Genomic DNA, 18,653 nt, shown 5'->3' on the forward strand with positions numbered 1-18,653 from the left:
CTTAAGATAATATGTTGTGCATTTTCACCACTTCTTTTGAATTTGTTTTTCATATCTTTCAGTATTTACAGTATGATTATTCATCACTGTTTTGAACTTTTTGCTTTTCAATGCAGCAAAGGCGATGGTGTGAAGTCTGCATGACAAAACTGCATGCACCGGACATTCCCCTTTCTCCAGCAGGAACTTCAACAGACATTTGATCTTCTTTTCTTTAACCATTTCTTTTGTTTTACCCTGTCCCTCTGTGCCTCTCTCTCCAATGTGTATCTTTATAATATTGGCAAGTAACCTAAATCCTCATTCAAGCTTAGCAAAGCTAGACGTAATACAAATACTATGTCCCAGTTCAAGGCCTGGTTACATCTGAATATGACCAAAAAAATCTGTTCAATTTCAAAGGCTCCTTCAAATGCAGCATGTATTTGCAGCACGAAGGATTCACTGCCACGGGCTGCATTGATTTAGAAGATCCAGCCACTGTATTAAGACAAATTTCCATTTCTTTTTAATATACAGGAGGCATTTCCAGGAATCATTTTAGCAGTCTTGTGATCCCTGTTCTTGGTTGGTTATATTACAAGTGAATTAGCCAACAACCCAAAAAACAGAGAGATTTAAACATCACATAGCCATGAAGTTGAGTTGAGGAACGACAGGCATGGAATATTTGCCTTGCCTCCCTGCTGTTTCTTTTGCTCCCACTATCCTATTTTCCAACTTCTTCTCTTTTTCTTTCTCATTCTCTTTCACCGAGGTGAACATCTGATCAGATTGAACAATCAATTTAGAATGGTCCGTCAAAATCCCACAGCAAGCCATCAATCAGCAGCTATTAAACCCTCATGTGTCAAAGTCACAGCCAATGGATTTGGATGGCTGTCGCTCAGGCATCCTGGTCCTGGTAGCTGAATCTGTCTGTAATAACACGGCTGTTACATTGCAAATACCTACATATGGTCTGTCTGCCTTTGAAATTGAACCCCTTTTATCAGATTAGTGCCAGGTAAAACTTATTGTGTAACCTGTGCTTCCAATATTAGCACTGTGAGTTTTCAGCCCAGTAGCTGTTGGCACTTCTGCTGATCTAAATTTCAGCTGTTGCCTAACTGCTTTTTTGTCTTGCTTTCATAATTTTCTAGACAATAATATGACATTTTGTTTTATTCTATTTTGTAATATAACCTGCAGAATATTATATTTGAAATCATATTTACTGCACAGTTGTGGGTTCATGGTCATATTTTCTCTCTCTCACACAACCTAGGAAAAGGAAACTTCTCCAGATCTGTCTTGCTTCCTTTCCTGGAGGTCACCTTAGCCCCCAAGCTCCGTCCTTCACCACACTTTACAGCCACCATGGCGTCTGTACAAGTCCCTCAGACAAATGTGGAGAAACATGGAGTGCATCCTCTGAGTCAACCACAACAAAAGCCCCAGTCCCAACCTTATGTAAAGCCTCAACCAAAACCCCTCCTCTGGCCAGAGTATCGACCGCTACCACAACCACATCCACAAACCCCAAAACCTCAGCTTAAGCCCAAGGTGAAGGCTCAGCCTCAACCGCAACCACGACCTAAACATAAACCTCAACCTCAACCAGAACCTGAACCAGCATCCCAGCCCATTCTCAAGAACCAACCACAAGCAACATCCCGGCCCATACACCAGAACCAACCACAAGCAACATCCCAGCCCATACACCAGAACCAACCACAACCAACATCCCAGCCCATATTCCAGGCCCAACCCCAACCTCGCACAACATTCAAGCCCATCTTCCAGACCCACCCCCTACCCCAGCCCAAAGCCCAACCAACTTTCAAGCCTATACTCCAGACCCACCACCAATCCAAAGCCCGACCAACATTCAAGTCCATACTTCAGACCCAACCTCGGCCCCAACCCAGACCAACATTGAAGCCCATAGTCCAGACCCAGCCCCTACCCCATCCCCAAGCCCAACCAACATTCAAAACCATCCTCCAGACCCACCCCCTACCCCAGCCCCAAGCCCAACCAACTCTCAAGCCTATACTCCAGACCCACCACCAATCCAAGGCCCAACCAACATTCAAGTCCATACTCCAGGCCCAACCCCAACCCCAACCCAGACCAACATTGAAGCCCAGACTCCAGACCCAACCCCAAGCCCAACCAACACTGAAGTCCATACTCCAGACCCAACCCCAACCCCAACCCCAGGCCCAAGCCCAACCAACAATTAAGAGTATACTCCAAACCCAATCCCAACCCCAAACCCAACCAACGTTCAAGCCCATACTCCAATCCCAACCACAATCTGAAATCTCACACCATCCCCAACCCCAATCAACATCCCTGTCCATACCTCATGTGCAACCTCGAGCCCAATCAACATTCCAGCCCATACTCCAGACCCAACTTCTGTTACAATCTCGGCCAAAGTCACATCCCAAATCACAGCCTCAAACCACAACCCAGCTCCACGGTGAACCACAATCTCACCCAACACTCAAGTCCAAACACCAGGCCCGACCACAATTGCATCTAAACGACCAGACCCAGCGTCAACTTCAATCAACTCCCAAGCTCACAACTGTGGCATACCGTCAAACAACTCAACCAACATTCCAGCGCATAGCTCTGACCCAACAAGCACGCCCAAAGAATGATATCCAGCCCCAACCTCAATCTACAACACAGTCACAAACCCAACCTCCACAGAAAATCCCCCTAGAGCCTCAACTTACCACCAAGCAGCAGTCTCTGGTCCAACCAACAACTAAACCAAAGACACCCTTTATCCAAACAAAGCCTAACACACAACCTCAACCCAAGAGCCAATCCAAACCAAAAAAAGAATCTCAACCCCAGAGCCAACCCAAGCAAAAAGCACAGCCTAAAACAAAAAGCCAATCAAAGCCTCACCCACCATCTCAACCAAAAAAGCAACCAAAGCCCAAAACAAACTACCACCAACAACCTCACATACAGATTCAGCAAGGATCCAAACAGCAACCTCAAACAAGAACCCACACCAAACCTGTCATTAATTCTCAACCCACCCCCCTGCCACCAAGGAATGAAACTAAGTCCCAACTTGAACATCTACCCAAGCCACACCCTGCATCTAGGCCCCAACCACAGCCTCGAACACTTCAGTTTGATTCTCAGACCAGGACCTACCCTGAACCCACCAAGGTCACCCCAAGGCAGGCTGTCCCTACGGGTAAAGACCCTACTTTTTGCCATCAGCAGTCCATACCATCAAATATTAAGACCTTATCTCAGACAACCTTTTAAAGGGGCATATTAATTGAAAATAATTAGCTAAGTGTTTAAATTGAGTTTATTTATCTTCATTATCAGAGTCAGGTAAATAGATTTGCTATAAATAAATCGCTAAAAATCTGTCCTTGCATTGGATTTTAAACATTTAATCTCTTTTGCAAGCCAGGATGAAATGTTATCAGCTTGTTTCCTTTTCACAATACCCTGCAGGCTCTAATGACTTAAAAGTAATACGTTGTGTTTTAAGAAATAAGGGTTGCCCCTTTAAAAGTCATATATATATTTATATACATATTATCTTAGATAAATAGTGAGTTTTCTTTCATACAGCTCCTAGTCCACCAGAAGAGGGCAAGCCTCTACCACTTCCTGTCCTGGCTACAGAGAAGTCTGGTAGATACGATCAGGGTAAACAACATGAAAAGTTTGTCCCATTACCATCTCTGCTTTCGTCAAGTCACGTGGAACCCAATGCTTTCAGTCCTATGTCAAACCATTGGATGATATCACTGCTTCCCATCTCCATCTCCATCTACTACCCTACACAACCCCACCCCATCATTAGTCCTGCCTCCATGCGTCAGATGTGTGCCTCCATTTTCAGCCCAGCACACTCACCTCACCATTGCCCATTCACAACTTGAGCAGTCTGTCTAGCTTTCAATCTCATTCATGCCTCTCTGCCTGTCTTTCATTCGTTGTCCTGTCTTTTTCACTGATGTGCTCCATTATTTATTCCATGTAGGTAAAGCTGTCAAGCTCAGAAGTGGATCATTCCGAACCTCCCTAATGGCCTTTTTGCTCATCTAGGTACTGGCGTCCTCAGATCATCTGTTGCCGAAGTTCCCCGTTCTCCCATTAGCTCATCAGTTACTCCAGCAGGAAGGAACACTACGCTGTCTCGCCCCCGGGTTCCTCCTCATTCCACTCGTAATAGTGTCCAACCATTTCCTCCATCCAAGACATTCACCACCTCTCTAAGCTCCAGCACACCTGGGGGTAATGGCGTACTCACTACCCTTCTTTTCATTGTCTCTTCCCAAGTAGCTACCTCAGATTATCCTCTCCTGTCAGTGCTATCTCACATTTATATCTGCAGCTGTGCATCTACAGAAGAAGGCAAACAAACCCATGGTTCTTGGTTTAGAACACGATCTGTGTTTTTTTAAATGAAATCTATAGCCATTTCAGTGCTTGTACCTTTCTCTTTCTCTGGCTTGATATTCTTCTTCACCTAATCGTACAGCCCATATGCTCTCCACGCTCTGCCACATGTGCTCGGTGTGTATTTCACAGCTCTACCACGAGCAGCAGTGGCGTCTCTGGGGTCAGGATCGTTAACATGATTTACAGTCCCTCATGCTGGACGGGTGGGAAGTCTGGCCACAGCACTGGCCAGGACACACCACGTTTTACACCAACCATGCCAAGCCAAGCTCTGTGTAGACAGCACAGCCGCCACAGCATGTCTCTCTTTTTCTTTCTCTATCTGTATCTCCTCTTTTCTCAAAAACACCCGCACACTCCCTGAAGAGTTTCAGAATCAAGAGTGAGAAATGTCAAATGGTAGAATTTATCTGTTCAAGTCATTGCAATTCCGTTTGTTTATAAAGAACATCTGTAAAACCAGACTGAACACACAAACAAGTCTCTGGCTTTATTGTCATGACATTCAGCAGTGAGAAAAGTTCAAAAATGGACAGTGAGAAAGAAAGACAAAAGTTTCTTTATGACTTTCGTCTTATTTGTTATGTTTGATGCATTGAGACAAAACATTTTATAACAGACCTTTTTCTCCCTCCAACAGCCGATGGGGCGCATCATAGGGGAATTGCTCTCCCTAAACCTGTGGTATGGTCCAAAGAGAAACCTGGTAAAGACAAACCAAGAATGCTGCCTTTCAGCGTTCATAACTCACTAACTTCAAAGGCACTGTTATGTCCCGTCCCACACAGCCACACTGATCTGTGCTTTTGTCACAATCCTGTCATGCTTTACGATTTTGTCTGTCAGCGTGAGGTCATGTGTCTGGTTGTGGTCTGTGTTGTCCAAAATGTAGTCCCAGTAGCTTACACGTGACTGAGACTGAAGCCATATGCAGGTCTAATTTTGGCATCTACCTCTACTCTACAAATTATTTATTCTGCCGCACATGTGCACCTGTAATCAGGCACTGACTTGCATTAGTTTGAGAGTAGTGTTAGCCTGCTTGTTGAGGAAGGTGAGTGTGGTTTGCCCCTTCTTTTTGGTCAATCACGCTGTTTCCATTCTGCCAGGGAGGCTCAGTTAATTAGAGAAACTGAATCCATCTCAAGTAGTAACGCAAACCACGTCTGGACCACATGTATTAATGGTGACGCTCCGCTCACTCCTTGTTGTTCCGAGTTGTGGAGAGAGGTTGTGCTTCAGTCCCATGTCACAGCTGGTGTGTGTTATTTCTGGAAACTTTGACGGTTTCAGAGGTCTTCAAGGAGTCACAAGGCTCTCTGGAAGCAACTCTACAGACAAGAGCAGTCCTTTTTGCTTGCCACCCTGCACGCACCCATCACAACACACCACACCAAACCATACCATCCTCCTTATGATTTCCTGTACATCGCTAAAAAGACATAACCTATACATGGAAATCAGCTTCTTTCCTTGTGAAGGGAAAGGCATGCAACAAAGTACATAATTGGCACTTCTTCCAAATAGCATTTTGCTAGCTGATGCAGAATTCACTTTTGTTGTGAATTAGAGTGCGTCCTCAACTGTTTCAGCGCACAGTTTCACTTTTGCATTTCAACTTGAATATGTTTCAAGGGTTAGGGTGCAGGTGTTTGATGGACAGCCTCCATACATGAAATCGGAGTGCGTGTTGTAACAGCACAAGTGATGCAAGACACTGGTATGTATCTCAGTGGGAACATTTTTCTGGACCGAGGTAAAACTTAGTGCTTTGATTGCATGTATTTTATCGTTCTTGCCCCAAAGAGGGGGTTCTCTGAAAGAAACCAGCGCTCGCACCACTACTGTGGTTTAATATCACAGAAGTTTTTGGTGAATCAGAGACTGAGCCTTCTGTCTGAGGAGTTTATTGTGCCGCAAAACAAAACACACTCGCTGTAGAAACCATAGAACACCAACCAAGTCTTACTATATACATTCTACCCAATTAATCACGACATCACTCTCTTGAACTGTTAGTCCTTCTCATCACGTCCCCCTGTCTTTTTTATTTGTATATTTTGAGACTGGCATTTAGATTACTGCCTCATCATATTGTGTGACTTTACGTATGGGCATATGTTTGCTATTAGCTGTCAGTTATACCATGTGTGACTCAGTGCAATTCTCAGTGTTGGCAGATGTTGTGTCAGTTTGTTCTGATAGCTTGAACTCTTTTCTCTCAGAAGATCACTGATTTATGCTGACCAGGCGAAAGGTCAGCTCCAGAGAGGAAAGGGATCCAAGAGAAATGTTTTTGAGGTGTTTTGGCCTCAAGAGTTGGACTTTCACAGAATCTCGTCAGCTGAATGACCCTTAATGAATCTCTGAGATAAGGAAATGAGAACTGGCGAAGGGAGTGGATGCTCTGGAAATGAATCACAACAGTTAAAATGAATTACACCGAAGGAACTCAGATATGTAACGTTAAAAGGAAACTTCATGTGTCAAGCCTCCCAGAGCTTCTCCACCTCCTCTAAGATATCACAACAACGATTTAGAAAGATTATGTTTTCTTTCTAAACAACATTAAATCATGGCAGAGCCCTCGCCTTGAGAAATCTGAGTTGCCGCGAGAGTGTTTTCATTACAAAGCCATGCTCTTCTTTGTGATTACTCACCAAACTTTTCAAAAGCCATTTAATTCCTTGTCTTCATTAAAGCAATTGAGAGGGAAACCGATCTGCTCGTCGTCTCACAGCTTGGCTTAATCTTTATTATTTTATTGTTTTCATTACGGGACAGAAATGCTGTGGAAAATTCTGGTGGTCAGCATCAGATCCAAAATAATTTTTCATAGAGTGGAGCGAAAATCATACCGAAAACATTACTGGACCTGCTGCTGTACTCTCCTGTTTAGGATTCACTAAGGATTGTTAAATTCCTCAGTTATTCTTCTGGGGATTTAGGGTGAGTGTTTAAAGCACCAGTTTATAGTTTCATGGTGATTAAACTGGTGACATGGTTTTCATTAGTCATAGACCATGGCAGTGCTGTGAGGCAGCACTTCACAAAGTCACTTATAAGCAACTCTCATGCAATCTGCTTGGCTTTTAAAGTGCTTTATTGTTGTTTGTGTTGTGCCTTTGTTTTGTGTACTCATTTTTCAGCTCACAGTTTTACTGCAGTCATCTGCCCTGCAAAATGTCTCCCTCCTTCAAACTTTACAGTCTTTCATCATTGTTGCACTATATAAAAAAAAATAACCAACAACATTGTTTTTTCAGTTTTGTATCTCTTCTTCAGTGCCGACCACCTGTTCTGTTTCTATGTGATTCTCAATCTGAAATGGACTCTTGTTTCCCATAATTCCCTGCAGTTCTGCGTCCCTCTATTCCTGTCAACAAGAGACCCAACCTGGTGGGGAAACCTACTGACCATGGTGAGGGCACGGGTGATGGCTGCACTGGACACTGCTGCACCTTAGGCATTCTCTAACAATGCTGCAGTTCATTACAAGTTGAAATTTCCAGAGTTCCAAGTTGGTTTTCCAATCTAAATGCGTCCCTATGCATCAGCTCTGAGGACCTACTGAGGACCAACCCAACAATACAGCAGCTGATTAAACTGTGAAGCAAACTTTTAAAGAGATGAGAGGCGTAGGCTAATGCATGCACACACAGGCCTCCATCAAGTGCAAATCAACTGAATCAAAAATGAATATAGAAATGGCGACTACAGCACTGATACAACACATTTCACAGCACAAACGCTACATAAAGTAAGTAGAATGGCTTCTAACAAAGCCCAACAATCGCCTTTTATTCAATTGAGCCTAATTCAATATCAAACTTGACAGCCCTGCATGAGGCTTGAACATAATTTAAGTTCTCATGATTGTTCTCACTCATAGATACCAGCCAACTAAATACACTGGGTTTTTTATATGAATATCCATTGCCTGCGAAATTAACAAAAATGTTGAAAAACCCTTTATCTGACAATGTTAAAGAAAGTGAGAAAGCAAATCCTGGATCTGCACCAAAAGTTAATGGGGTCTATTCTGGGCTGAGACCCATCCAGTGTCTACTGTAAGTTTTCGTGGTACCCAGCTGACAAACCGACCAACAAACAGACAGGGCTTTAAACATACCCTCTGTGGCAGAGATTAATATTGATGAAAGTTAACTCTTGTTGTTGTGCACCACCATGATGCTGTGATGTCACATATATTTATGTTGGCCAGTTTGGACTTACTGGATTTGCCCATATTTCCAACTTGGAATTCCAATATGAATTTCTGTTTTCTTAGCTTTTTCGTGTTGGAGGTTATTGTTTCAATCTGAGACGTAGGTATGGATGGATTGCAGCATTGTGCACACACTAGGCCCGATGGCTGGACATAAACTGCTTTTTAAGCCAGTGGTTCTCAAACGTTCCCTTCCCTCTGTAAACCGAACGAAACCTTATCCTGCCTTTCACATATCCTTACAGGAAAAGCAGTTATTGTAATGTAATAATGTTAAGGATTATCAAAAATGCATTTTCTTTCTTGCAAAATTTGAGTCCATCCAGAGTTTGAAGACACAAAGGACACAAGGCCTGTTTGCTGCATTGACCCTGAAACAAAATGCACTTTTTTTCTATCATCATGCGTTTTCATTTCCTTTCCTGTCAAAAAAATATGGCCATATGGATTATATTAGTATTAGTATAAAGTATTTTTTATTTCCTGAATGAAGCGTGCTACTCTCAATTGCGGCCTTACTGGCATGAAAGCATTTGTGCACATTGTTTATTGGTCCCACATGAAGACGACTTGTTCAATTTCAGTTCCGCTTTGAATTTTTCCACAGGGTCAAGTTTTGGCTGCAGTAATTCTATGATGTCCATCACTGTTTGAGAACCACTGTCTTATCTTCTGCAAACAAAAAAGTGCTTACAACTCCAAAAAAAAAAAAAAAAAAAAAAAAAAAAAGCATGAATGAATTACAGAGTGATTAATCATGAACAAAAGAGCATTCATCTAAACATAACAGCTCATCTCAGTGGTCTTGCTGTTGAGGCTGTTTTTCTGGACCCTCTCACGCTGTTCTCTCTGTTTCTATCTCTCATCCTTCTCTCTTTACATGTGCACAAAGCCAGTGTGTGTGTGTGTGTGTGTGCGCGCGCATGTGTGAAGTGCATGGTTCGGAGCATCTGGGCATCCTCGGTCTCAGCAGTCGTTTTCTGGCAGACCTTTTTCCCCCTCGAAGAGCACTAGAGATCTTTCTGAACAAGCAATCTCTGATCTTCCAGTCAGCCAGGAAAAGGCCACTGACTTGCTCAGTGAGGATGGCCAAAGCAGATGGATCACAACTGTGAGTCAGATGATGAGGGTGAAGAACTGATTTTTTTTCCTCTTCCTCCTCCTCCTGCTCTGTGTCCTCAGATAAACCCATGGACCTGAAACAAGGAGACAAGGAGTCCATCTTGAAGCCATTCGCTCTGGTCACAGCCAAGCCCAAGCAAGAGCGCCGGCAGCAGACGACCACCCCCGCCTCCGCAGTAAACAGTACGAGTGACACAACTTTTCATGCGTCTTGGGAGGAAAGTTATGACTCATTATCATTAGTTTTAAATTCTTGAAAAGGATAAAAATAGGCGATAAGATTCGTTTGTCTTTGAGTTGATGCATCCATGTGATAATCATCAGGAGATATTTCTAATGCAGTTTGCAGGTGTGTGAAATAGCAAGAAAAATAAAGAAAAGCAGAATGTTTCTCAATATTAAGAGGCAAACAAAGAGCCGGAGTGCAGGCTAGAGCAGGTGCTGAGCTGGCTGGTTGCTTCCCAGGGCCAGAGCTGTAAAAGTGAGGACAGAGAGAGCTGCCAGAGCCTGCTGGCACATCCAGCTAACCCCGACTCCTCTGTCCTGTTCCCCTCTCAGGCAGCCGATTTGACATAAATGAAAACTCCTCCATATTCAGGCCCTTGCCTACGTCAGAGGTTGACATCATGGGCAAGAAGCGCTTTACAGGTAAGACTCAAATGCGTCATCATTGAAATCATCATCTCTCTAGCAACAAGACTCAGTTCTACTGAACGAATACAAAGAAGTTAAAGTCTGATATGAATAAAGGTGCTGTTTTCATTGTACATCTGTAGCCCCCCATGTGATCTACAAGACTGATAAGAAGCCTGATGAGCCGTGCTCCATCACCTCATCCCTCGCTTACTTCCCTGATGAGGAGGGCAGTGATCAGAATGTGACTGGTCCTCCCCGCATACCTCCGTCGAACCTCACCGTGGTCACTGTGGAGGGCTGCCCGTCGTTTGTCATTCTTGACTGGCAGAAATCTGACAACGAAACCAGAGGTACGGTTGTCGTTCCAGGTTATGGTTTGCACCAGGGTGATTGGCAGTTCATTCATGACAGCATGTTGTACAGATGTTGTACAGAAACTGCTCTCTTACAAGCCATGCTTGATAAAGAGTTGTATGTGGGTGAGTGATTCGTGTTTAGTGGGAATCAACGTGAATGCCAGGGCCCAAAGTTTCCCAGCAGACCACAACAATTTGTCGAAGTGATCAATGTTAATCCATTAACACTTGTCACTGGCTGGTGTATACTGACAGTGTCTGGTGTGTTTGCTTTCTAGGGTTGCCCTACCCCTTTTGGTTTTACCCAGACGGCAGAATAAAAGTTGGCACTGTACGTTACTGCAAACCATGTGTATGTCTAACCTTAACATTTCTTTATGTTGCCAATTAACATTAGGTCCAATTTTCTATTTTATGTTGTGGAAACACTTGTAGATTGTGTGGTTAGGTCTAGGCACATCAACCAACAAACCAACCAACCAACCAACCGACCAACCCCTCAAACCAATCAGTCAATCAATCTTTATTTGCATATTGCCAGTACACAACAAAAGAGAGAGAGAGGGAGACCACTTGGTTTGGAGAAGATGATGAAGAAGCAAAAGTACATGTTTTGGTCACCACAAACATGGTTGGAGATGGTGTCATGCTTAATATGCTTAAATATGAACATATCGTGGTTTGCAGAATAGTCCACTGACAACATTTTATCCTGGTGACGTTTTAGTTTAGAGTTTCACTGTCTTTTCTGCCTATAGCTTTTATTAATCAAGAAAACCCCTTCAATTTATAACTGTTTTAGAAAAAAAGTTCTAGTAATGTTAACATGTAAACCCTTTATACCATTATTAGAATAAGCTGCCATCTCTGTCATCAAAAAAGTTGAAATATAAAGTGTGTGTTATATAAATGACATTGATTTTTAGCTCCTTTTTTTCAGAGTATGAAGTCGTATCCACAGAGAAAGGACCGAATGGACGAGAGGTGTCCATACTGACAACCAACCAGACGCACACGGCTGTGGAGAATCTCAAACCGGAGAGCAGGTGTGTGACTCATGACTTATTTCATGGAAAAAGGGATACGCTGCCATTGTTTTCCTTTAGCCTTTCACTCTTACTGTGTGTAGTCAAGTCAATGGTTTTTTTGTGTTGCCAAATATCAATTCAGATGAGGATGCAAAAACAACCCTTTCACTGCATGAATCATGGAGGAAATGTCAGGATGAACAACAGATGGACAGACATACCTCGATGTTGTGTGAACAGAACAGACCAGTTATAGTATGGGCAATCAGGATGACAAAAATTAGACATGGATTGTAAATATATATGAAGGATGTGGCGCCTCTTCAGGTGTTTCCAAAACAGCCCGAAGCCACACAAACCGCTCTCCACGCTGGAACCTGGAAGAAGACTGATCACATAAATACATGAGCAAATCTCAAACACTGTTCTCACGGAGAGGAGAAACAAACACATGGAGGGAGAGAGAGAGAGAGAGAGAGAGAGAGAGAGAGAGAGAGAGAGAGAGAGAGAGAGAGAGAGAGCGAGACAAGGAAGTCATGCACATGAGCTACAAAGAGGGAGAAGAGGAGAGGCTGGGCTCCCGGAGGACGAAGATCCTGATCCAAAACATCTGGAGTGACTGACGCACCGACAGCCAGGGATGATAGAAAGGTCTCCAGACGGCCGATGGTTGAGCACAGAGAAGCCTGCGTAGAAAGAGAGGACACGGAGGAGAAACAATGGAGGGAGAGACAAACAAACAGGGTTTTCAGAGTGGCGGTCAGCACGGTGAAGGACTCCCATGACATATCTACTAAGCTAGAAGACCCCAAATGCAATAAACTGTAACCCTAGCATGCTCTTGATCACCTTTGTCCTGCTGAGCTCTAAAACCCAAATGTCAAAAATAACATGAACATGTTTTATATCTGTAGATCTAAAAATGACACCTAGTTGAGCAGGTTGGGGCTACAAATGTCAGTGAAGTTAGCCTTCTGCACGCCTCATCGCTACTCCTCGTGGGAACAATTTATCGATGCTGATGTATCTACCTGGCGAATTCCACAGTCCTGGTGCGTCTTTCTTTTGTGATTTCTGGGTCGCAAGTAATCGCTCACTGTCTCCCTGCTGATGGCGCCCTGAAACCTGTTGCAGCTCTCTGGATGAGCTTTGGTATGTGCCCACGCAGCAGTAGAAGAAGAGAGGCTGTAGACTTTGTGCTTAAATCGGTGGAGGATCAAAGCTGGGACAGCTGTGGAGAGCTGCTGCAGCTGTAGCAGACACATAGTTCAGGAAGAGCTGAATCACTTCCAGTCAGCTGATTTGTGGAATCAAATATAAAATCAAGGGGAGTAATTTCTGGCATCCATGTCACCTAATAATCTGCCAGAATAGCTATTTAGGTAAATCTGAATTGGGATGTTGGCCAGAGCCTCTTAGTGAATTTTGACAATTTGTCGCGGTATGAGCACACTAAAAATGATGGCAGGCTTACGTCACTTTAAATTTGCCCACGTAAAACCATTTGCTTAAAACTTTGGAGCATTTTTTCTATGAGAGTACTGTGTGCAGTACATGGAGGTGTCAGGTACATATTCCTGCCAATGGTGTTACACCGTTCCACTGAAAAGTAGATCAGTGTGCTGCACGTGCATGTTTTCTTCTTGTTTTCAGCCTGCAGCATCAAGATTAATCTTGAAGAAGGCCTGAGGGACGAAATGTCAATTAAAAATACTAGTGTGTACAGAGCCAGAGTGTGCAACATCTTTTTTTCTTCTTTTTTTCCCCAGTGATCAGCAGTTCATTGCAGATCTTGGTGTGTGTTACTTTTCTATTATTTGCACTCTGTTCCATGTGTGGTAACGTGCCAGCAAAGACAGTGAACAGGAGGACTTTTTGCTGGCGTACGCCGATGTAAACAATGCAGCTTTCAATGGAAAAATCTTAGTTTTTTGGACTTTTTACAAAGACTGAAATGAATCTATTGTGTTTTATAGACCTCAAGGATACACAGGATGCCAATGTTAACATTACCCGCATTTATATTACCACCCTCCTCCCTCCCTCTCTCTCTCTCTCTCTCTCTCTGTCTCTCTCTCGCTCTCTCCGTCTCTCGCTCAGCCCAACTGATCTCTGCAGATGGCGGCCCATCATTGTGTCTGGTTCTGCCCTGAGCTTTCTGCCCATAAAAGGCCACTTTTTTTTTTTTTTTTTTTATCTCGCCACTGTTGCCAAGTGCCTTGTCATGGGGGAAATGTTGGATCTCTGTAAATGGATTAATCAAGGAGTATGATGAAGATTTGGAAAGTGTCACGATAAGACTTTTGTTATGATTTGGCGCTATACAAATAAAGATTTATTTATGGATTGATTAAGTGGTTGTTTACAAGAAAACCCAGGGGCACCTTAACTATTACTGTATGCTTGATCTACTCTCTGATTACGTTAGTACGGTTCTTTGTGGATCTCATCAAGAGAGCCGTATTAAATGGCACTGAAAAGCTATTAGTGTGCTTTGTCTAGGCATCGTCAGATTCTTGTAATCCCACAACCCCATGATTATGGTTGGTTTTGCTCACACAAAATGGCCAAAATGACAGAATAGCTGAGGAAACCTGGGTGGAGAGGGTCACTGAGTTTTTAATTAGATTTCAGCATCTGGAGTCTCAGAACTCACCAGAACCCTCCCCTGGGCTGGGTCTGCTGGCCCGACCACTGCCAGGACATCTGAACGAAACACGTGGAATAACCATCAGCTCTGTGTGTGTGTGTGTGTGCGCTTGTGTGTGTTTGTGTGACCCATACTTAGCCATCAAAGGCACGAAAATATTAGGCTTCCCAACTCTGGAGTTTGGAGGAATTTAGATTGAGAGTTTGGACCGTGCCTTTAATCCCCTTTTTCTGTTTTATTTCAGTTATGAATTCAAAGTAACACCAAAGAATGAGCTGGGAACGGGACCCTCCAGTGATCCTGTGTCTTTCAGCACAGAGTCAGGCAAGTTTTACAATCCTTCTAATCTAATCCGCACAGTGCATACCAGAGGACATTACTGATAAACCCTGATGAGTTTGCCCCAATATAATAGACTAATTAGTTGCATGTTGATGCAACTGTGCTGTACATGTTGCTAATTAGCAAGAAATGATTAGCATTACTTTGAATCTCTGAAGGCGGGCTGTTAGGCAGTTATTAGTCTAATGATTTCAACATGACACCGGGGTCTGACTGATTAAGACCCAAGGGTCCTGACGGCTCACCAGATGCCCTCCGAGGCTCATTTCTAACGGAGGCGTATCATCCACCTGCTGATCGGAGAGCTCTGAGCACGGCAAAATTAACACTGATCATAAAGTACAAACTCGAGTTGATCAAATGTTTTTAAACTCACAGTGACAACACTGAGAGGGGAATGCTTTGCTTAATTGGCCTCCTGCCCTTGCGCAATCAGGACGAAGCCTTTTGGGGCTGGACATTGTAAATACTCTGCCAAATGGGCTCTGAGACAAGTGTCGTTTTGTCTAGCACAATGTTTCAAGATGTCCCATGACTTTGATATGAAGCTGTTTTGATGATGTTACTCACTGAAATATTCTCCATGTGTAGCGGATCCACGAGTGAGCGAATATGTGTCAGGTGACTATCATTTTTTCTCTCCTGATCACTGTCTTCCAGCTAAATTACGTTCAGTCTTTTTTTTTTTTTTTTTTTTTTTAAAGTTTTTGCCTCTAATGAATTCCCCACAGGCAAAGATGCCATCTGGACCCAGTTCCCATTTAAATCCGATGCCTACTCTGAGTGCAATGGAAAGCAGTTTGTGAAGAGAACTTGGTACAGGAAGTTTGTGGGCATCCAGCTCTGCAACTCTCTGAGATACAAGATCTACTTGAGTGACTCCCTCAATGGTAATTACAGTCCCAAACAGTGAATTCAGCTCTGCTGCTTAGGGGCACCTAAGGACCTACACTGCCACACTGCATCTCTGTGTGAGCTTCCCTTGTTTTAGTTGGGGAACAGTGACTTTTTTTTGCATTATTATTAAGTAGGGGTTCAAATTGGCCTGAGAGAGGAACACACACTTCTTCATTTAAGTTGAAGAATGGACTAATGCGAACTTTAAAGATTAGATCACTTTGTAAAAAACCTGATGGGACCTGAGGGCAAACAAGAAAACACAAACACACACACACCGACACAACTCCAGAACCGTAACTATCATTGGCAGCGATGAAGTTAAATCAACCCACAACCACATAAAACACATTTCAAACCTTCTAGTTACCTTGAGGGAAACATAACACGTTGGTCTTTTTAACACAAGACGACTGATTTGATGATTTTTGTGATCGCTTCAATTCAATATCAATATTACTGAGACTGAAGATTGAGGTTGTGATCAGATTAATTTTCATAGACAGAAACATACTCCCTCTGTCCTCTCTGTAGGTAAGTTCTACAACATCGGCGATCAGACGGGACACGGTGAGGACCACTGTCAGTTTGTGGACTCCTTCCTGGATGGACGCACCGGCAGCCAGATGTCTGCTGACCAGCTACCCAGCAGGCTAGGTTAGCTGTTTGTCAATTATTTCAGTATTACACAGTTAAATTTGGGCAAGAAATGTAGATGCAACACATGTATTAATCAAAGGTTTCTTACCATACACCAAACATTTACTTTAGTTTTAACCCTCCTCTATCTCTGTACCAGGGTTCTTTAGAGCATTGAGGCAGGAACCTGTCCACTTCGGGGAGATTGGAGGGAAGTCACATGTTACTTACGTTGGCTGGTACGAGTGCGGCACCCCCATACCTGGGAAGTGGTAAGACCCCAGGAGGCTGATCCAGGAAGGATGACTTCCTCGGTGGTGAGCGAGATGAAGACGCCCGATTTGGCCTGACGGGAGGTGGGCCTTTCTTTCATGTTACCCGGGACACTTTAGGCAAGTTCTGCCTTCCCTCCCAGGTATGAACCTGTACAGGACTTTTAGGTGTCATCGACCTCTATTGAGTGCATTTGTAACATTGGTCTTGACTTCTGTATGTATCGAAAAAAAATGTCACAGCACATGAAGAATGCAGGAGCTGAAGTGAACCGAAATATTGAATATACAGTAATCACAGAGAAAATGTTGGGAAGCTGGCTCCCACAGTGTAATGACTTGTATGATATTATTTATGGGGGGATCGTTGCTGAATATTCTGTACGCTCTGGGCTTTTGACATAAGAAAGTGAAAACTGTTTCCAGTACTTGCGTGTCAGTGAGCACACACGTGTACAGAAAAGTGCCAATCAGACTTTCACTGTACATTTAGAGTATGTTACACATAGACATGCAGAATTGACCTTCTGCTGGCCCTAAGGGATTATTAGCAGTTGCAGTTTGCACAGTATTAAACTTTTGTTCATATATGTATATTGTGTGAAGTACAATTTGTATTCCAGGGATCATATAGTTTCATATACGTCAAATAAAACATCAAATCAGCCTCAGCTAAATTGTTGCTCTATTGTTAGACAGCTTGAGTCCAGTGGAAACAAGAGATTTACGTATTTGTGATGCTTGAAAATGACATAAGCAAACTACATAATTTGGTAAAACTATACAATAACCAACATTATTAAATGGGAAATGTATAGTTAATTAAACATTGTTATTTAGTAATTAGCAAACAGTGAAAGACTTCATAAATCATTTACTTACCAAATACAAAGGTTTATGAACATAAGTTGTAACTTCATATTAAATGATTGAATAAATGGATTAAGTATTTCATTAACTGATATCTTAAGTTTAATTAACAATACATTTACTATCTATTGATGGTTATTCTAAAGTGTTACCAATAATTTATGTGATTGTGTTAAAATTGAAGTGTACATAAAGCTATAAATAACAGGAGAGAAGTCACAAGTTGTGTCATGACTGCCGTTTTGATGCACCGTGTATGTTTTCAGCAATAAATCTTGTTTTTATATTGACTGACATTCATTTTCTATTTGATTCTATGCTTTTTTGTGTTAATGGTTCAACCTTGTTGGGGGATCTCTTGTCCTTAGGATTCTGACTGATTTAGCCCAGCACAAATACTGTGAACGGGGGAAATGGCTAGCTCAGTTCTGCCTGCAAAATCACTCTATAAGCATCTGTTAAGGTCAATAACACATATTTTGTTTAATTACAGAAAAAAGAAATCTTACATATTCAGTAGTGAACTTTAGTCGTCCTATATATCATATTACTGGTTGCTGCTGGTAGCCTCATACTTGGCGTACACACTAGCTAGATGCCATCCATTTGACTGAAGGCAGATATCTCTACGGCCGATACCTCCAAAACTCACTGACTCACTAAACAATCAAGATGGATAAAAGCACTACATTTAAGAAACAAACTGGATAAAACACAGGGTTGCGGGCATGATATGGAATTAGACATTAACCTGATTTAAGACATTCCTAATATTCTGCCAACTGTACCAACATCACACCCCGTCCAAAATGGACAAATGCATCAAAAAGGATGGATTTCAATTTGGCACAGAACAGGTGAAGAGCGACGCTAAATACATGAATCTAAATCATCCTTAATAAACCTGCTGCGCTCAATTCTTCTCACTCAGCGAGACAGTTTGACATGAAAGATCAACTGCATACGCGCATGCAGCATGTCCCAGCCAACCACAACCCACAGGCGGGAAAACAAAATAGGAATACCAGCATTACCACAGTTTTCCAAATCTGGGTGGAGGAGCGGAGGAAGAGAGAAGCCAAACTTAACAGAGACATGAACTCAGAAACCACAGACAGAGAAAGAGGGAACACAGCAAGACAACATTGGGCCAAGAGAAACACAATATTGAAA

The 18,653-nt window shown here is 42.8% G+C and overlaps 1 protein-coding gene across 6 annotated transcripts in view; it reads left to right on the plus strand.

Annotated features, from left to right (window-relative positions):
• Positions 1–17,776, plus strand: part of LOC119026503 (target of Nesh-SH3) — a 32,598-nt gene extending 14,822 nt beyond the window's left edge. For 3 of the 6 annotated variants that reach the window (XM_037110947.1, XM_037110948.1, XM_037110949.1), the window contains 14 exons: positions 1,268–3,211; positions 3,604–3,681; positions 4,084–4,272; positions 5,081–5,146; positions 7,799–7,861; positions 9,851–9,973; positions 10,349–10,438; positions 10,567–10,776; positions 11,723–11,828; positions 14,705–14,784; positions 15,394–15,423; positions 15,534–15,692; positions 16,234–16,356; positions 16,499–17,776. In XM_037110947.1, coding sequence (XP_036966842.1) covers positions 1,268–3,211; positions 3,604–3,681; positions 4,084–4,272; positions 5,081–5,146; positions 7,799–7,861; positions 9,851–9,973; positions 10,349–10,438; positions 10,567–10,776; positions 11,723–11,828; positions 14,705–14,784; positions 15,394–15,423; positions 15,534–15,692; positions 16,234–16,356; positions 16,499–16,614 — 3,377 coding nt within the window. In that variant the 3' untranslated portion in view covers positions 16,615–17,776. The remainder of the gene's footprint in view (positions 1–1,267; positions 3,212–3,603; positions 3,682–4,083; positions 4,273–5,080; positions 5,147–7,798; positions 7,862–9,850; positions 9,974–10,348; positions 10,439–10,566; positions 10,777–11,722; positions 11,829–14,704; positions 14,785–15,393; positions 15,424–15,533; positions 15,693–16,233; positions 16,357–16,498) is intronic. The other 3 variants (XM_037110950.1, XM_037110952.1, XM_037110953.1) reach the window with 2 other exon arrangements.
• The last annotated feature ends 877 nt before the right edge of the window (positions 17,777–18,653 follow it).

The sequence above is a fragment of the Acanthopagrus latus genome, chromosome 9 (genome assembly GCF_904848185.1).
Source record: "Acanthopagrus latus isolate v.2019 chromosome 9, fAcaLat1.1, whole genome shotgun sequence".
Lineage (NCBI taxonomy): Eukaryota > Metazoa > Chordata > Actinopteri > Spariformes > Sparidae > Acanthopagrus > Acanthopagrus latus.